The sequence below is a fragment of the Doryrhamphus excisus genome, linkage group LG2 (genome assembly GCF_037039965.1).
Source record: "Doryrhamphus excisus strain RoL-2023G ecotype Guam linkage group LG2, RoL_Dexc_Guam_v1.1, whole genome shotgun sequence".
In the NCBI taxonomy this organism is placed as follows: domain Eukaryota; kingdom Metazoa; phylum Chordata; class Actinopteri; order Syngnathiformes; family Syngnathidae; genus Doryrhamphus; species Doryrhamphus excisus.
In genome coordinates, this window is record NC_136358.1 from 6,978,055 (window position 1) to 6,981,582 (window position 3,528).

Genomic DNA, 3,528 nt, shown 5'->3' on the forward strand with positions numbered 1-3,528 from the left:
AATTAAATGTTACACAAAATTGGGAAACCAAGAAAGTTTAAATATATAATGTACATTCAACATATTTACTAACAAATGCCACACTTCCTACAATTCAAGTGCTTTTTAAAAAATCTCTGATCTCCATTCCAGTTTTAGCATCTTAAAATTGGAAAAGCATTCCTTGCTCTTCAAGTATTAGAGCTAACAAATAATCCAAACCAAGAAAGTGTATTGTAATTTTTGTTTTTTTATTAATATCGTAGCAACACAAATACACGCTTTACTTTGACTTTTGGCTCTGCGCTTGGGCCTTGAGCACCTTGACCACGATCTTCTGCTCCTCAATCAAAAAAGCCCGCTTGATCCTAAAAAATAAATAAAAAGTTAGAATCCTTGAATCACCCGCAATGTTTATGTTCACTTTTGACTGACTTACCTGTCGCGCACACATTTGGCGCACATGGAGCCTCCATAAGCCCTGCTGACGTGCTTCTTGGTCTTGGAGAGTCTCATTAGAACCTGAGGTCTAACAGCCCGGATCTAGTAAGGGGGGATATGTTATTGCCAAATTGCTTTCATCATAATTTCAACCTGTGTTATACTAGCAACTTACTCCACGGAGTCTTCCTGGGCAGATGCCACAAGCTGACTTGGGGGCTTTGCCAACCTTCTTGGTGTAGAGGTACACAATGCGGTTACCAGGCGTCCGGGACCTGCAAGAAACCAATGGGGAAATGTCACACGCTGTTGCGTGCTGCAGACTCCAATGGAAGGATGCCGCTTACAGTCTGGTCTTGTTGGATGCTGTGTTATAGGACAGCCTACGTCGGTATGTTAGACGCTGCACCATCTTGAAGCTGCGAATCAACACACTTATGTTACTGTGATGCTAACATGCTAACAACAGTAAACGATAGCAATGCCAACTGTTGTCAGTTGTACGCAGCATGAATATATATATGTACGCGTTTAATTACACTCAGATACACCAGTGACAGTAGTTTTAACCACATAAAGCTTCTACGAAAAGCTAATATTGTGACTTGGTAACGCTCGTATCGAACCAGAAGAGTCACGTCAATACTAACACTTATAACCCACCAAACGGAAAAATTGTCACCACAATCAAAAGAACTTATGTAAGGCTAAATATCTCGTTTTAATGTAATAACAGTGACCATGCCTAAATGCCGGATTAAAGCGGATTCATATACTGTTGTGTATCACAGCGTTCTCCGAGCCGCCATACCTGCTGTCGCCGCGACCGGAAGAGGAAGAGCAAAGACTGAAGGGGAATGTTTAAGCGACCAGGCGATGCCAGGTTGTTGCACTGCCCCCTGACGAACGGAGTAGCGCACTGCATGGTGTTCTTGCATTTAATGCACGGGTATCAGAATATGCTACTAAAATAATAAGTTAAATTAATAATGGTAATGAGTAAAATAAAACAAATAATGAAATAATGTTCTATTGAAATAAAACATATTAAAATGTTAGATTTATGTAAATTATTTAAATATACTGTGAAGAAATTTACACAGCAAAAACAGTAATTTTTAACCCTTAACGCTATTATCTTTTAGTCCATATATATATTCCTGATGCAAATCTGAAGACCAGTTGAAAAATCGCAGCGTTGGATCTTAAGGAGGATCTAATACAGCTTCAAGATGCAAAAAGAAGACATTTATTGTAAACAAGTATTAAAGTGAAATAGGCTGTTCACCAGCTAATCAATGTTTAAGAAGATAGCCTCCAAAACACCCTGAAACCCCCCCTAAAAATAGAAATAAAATCTTCCCAAAAGGAGTCAGGAACAAACAGCTGTGTCATTCTTGTTAATCAGTGTAAAATATACAATCTTGCAATTTTTCATCACGTCTTAAGATTTTGATCATGAGTGTATATTACATAATGATAACTTATGATGAATTATTAGTGGGTTTTTTGCATCAATGCCGGTGACCTCTAGAGGTGGCAACATGCCACGCCCTATCTATAAAGGCACAGACATGATTAGATCCAGATGTGGGATTAACCTAAGTAACATCTGCAAACTTAATCCGTGTCTTAATTGAACATCCCTTTTAGATTGTTATCCAAGGTATTTTCTGCTGTTTTATGTTACGCTTCACTGTTTCCTTTTTGGGGAGGGGCTTGCTGATTAGTGAAGCGCTTCACCTAAAGTACACCCCATTATGCAATCCACAGCGACCCCACACACACACCAACTCTACTCCCCCTCCTCCCCTGCACTTCTCCTTGGGTATACTATGTAATCTGCTGAGATTTAAACCTGCTGCTCCTGTTTAATAAATCCACTGCGATTAAAATAGAATTACAGCTCAACTTTTGCCTTCCAGGATGACATCAGAGCGGAATGAAATATTTTTCCAGTCGAGCTCCGCCCCTTCCATTTTTTTCCTTCCTGTTTTGTCATCCAAGCTGGTGCATATTTCGACCCCGTCTGTCCTACTTGCACCAGTGGGGCAGATGACATCAGGATTAACCTTTTGATGTATCCTGTCTCAGAGCCATTTTCCCTCGCACATAAGATTGTGGTAGCCCCTCCCTTCACACGCCCATGAAATATTGAATGTCCATTTTCAGGGAGTCAGAGGTCATAAAGACGTGGCATGTGAACTGAAGGATGGAGAAACCAGGTCAATACTTTTGCTGTTTTTGTCCTTTTAAAGACAGGTAGTCACAAGATGCATATTCTCGGAATTTAGTGGAGACTGTGGCACCCAAATAATGTTTGCTATTACAAATTAGAGAGTTTTAAAGGTCCAAAATTAGTATTTTTCACTCACTTTAAAGAATTGTCAGAGATGCCAGTAGTGAATTGAAAGTGTGTCCGAATATGCTGGAATTTAGACAATAAAAGTGGTTTTAGTAAGTCCGAGTGAGAACATGCTGTTCTGCAACTTTAATGCTAATGAGCTGTGTTTAAGTGTATGTCTCCAAGAAGCTCTATTGTGCACTTAATTCAATTTTTCGGGTGCATACTGTACCTCTGCACCTGCTTACCATAGTACATAGATGCACATAGTACATAGTGTGAGCAGGTAACAACCTCTGCTACTGTTTGCCGTCTCTTCTCAATGTTCTATTCACTGCTCTCAGACAGAGTCCATACAATGTGGTATTCCGCCTCACTGTCATGTGTACAAGGTCTGAACATATGGGGGGCAGAGTTGCTCCATCAGTCAGCAGCTACAGGACGCTGTTGTGTTAGCTGTGGTGGAGTGAGGTAGAGAATAATGAAGAGACGGAGTGGTGAATCAGATTGATAACACAGTATTTATTGGTTGCTTCAGATGGTCAACGGAACAGATAAACTTCCCTATACTGTTTATGTTATGTGTATTACTTTAAACAAGACAACAACTTAAAATAACACAATTCATAAAACAACCTAAGGGTAGACTACAGTGTGTGTGTGTGTGTGTGTTTGTGTGTGACAGGTGGGTTAGTTCATGGTGGTGTGAGGTTTGTCGCACTTAAATGTTTCATATAATCAAAAAAATGTAAATATTATATATG

General features: G+C 39.7%; 1 protein-coding gene across 1 annotated transcript; it reads right to left on the minus strand.

Moving 5' to 3' along the window:
* Window positions 1-209: 209 nt before the first annotated feature.
* On the minus strand, window positions 210-1,320 carry rpl34 (ribosomal protein L34). Its single transcript, XM_058067103.2, has 5 exons — window positions 1,232-1,320; window positions 768-839; window positions 596-695; window positions 419-522; window positions 210-347 (listed from the first exon to the last, which is right to left on the minus strand). Exons 2-5 carry the CDS (start codon window positions 830-832, stop codon window positions 263-265), a joined length of 354 nt encoding a protein of 117 aa, XP_057923086.1. The 5' UTR covers window positions 833-839; window positions 1,232-1,320; the 3' UTR covers window positions 210-262.
* Window positions 1,321-3,528: the final 2,208 nt, after the last annotated feature.

What these genes read in the sequence shown, in the direction of transcription:
- rpl34 (XM_058067103.2), bottom strand. Translation starts at nt 832, where the DNA reads ATGGTGCAGCGTCTAACATACCGACGTAGGCTGTCCTATAACACAGCA. An exon ending in GCATCCAACAAGACCAGACT is followed by an intron (nt 696 to 767) that starts GTAAGCGGCATC and finishes GGTTTCTTGCAG; the next exon opens with GTCCCGGACGCCTGGTAACC. An exon ending in GCCCAGGAAGACTCCGTGGA is followed by an intron (nt 523 to 595) that starts GTAAGTTGCTAG and finishes CCCCCTTACTAG; the next exon opens with ATCCGGGCTGTTAGACCTCA.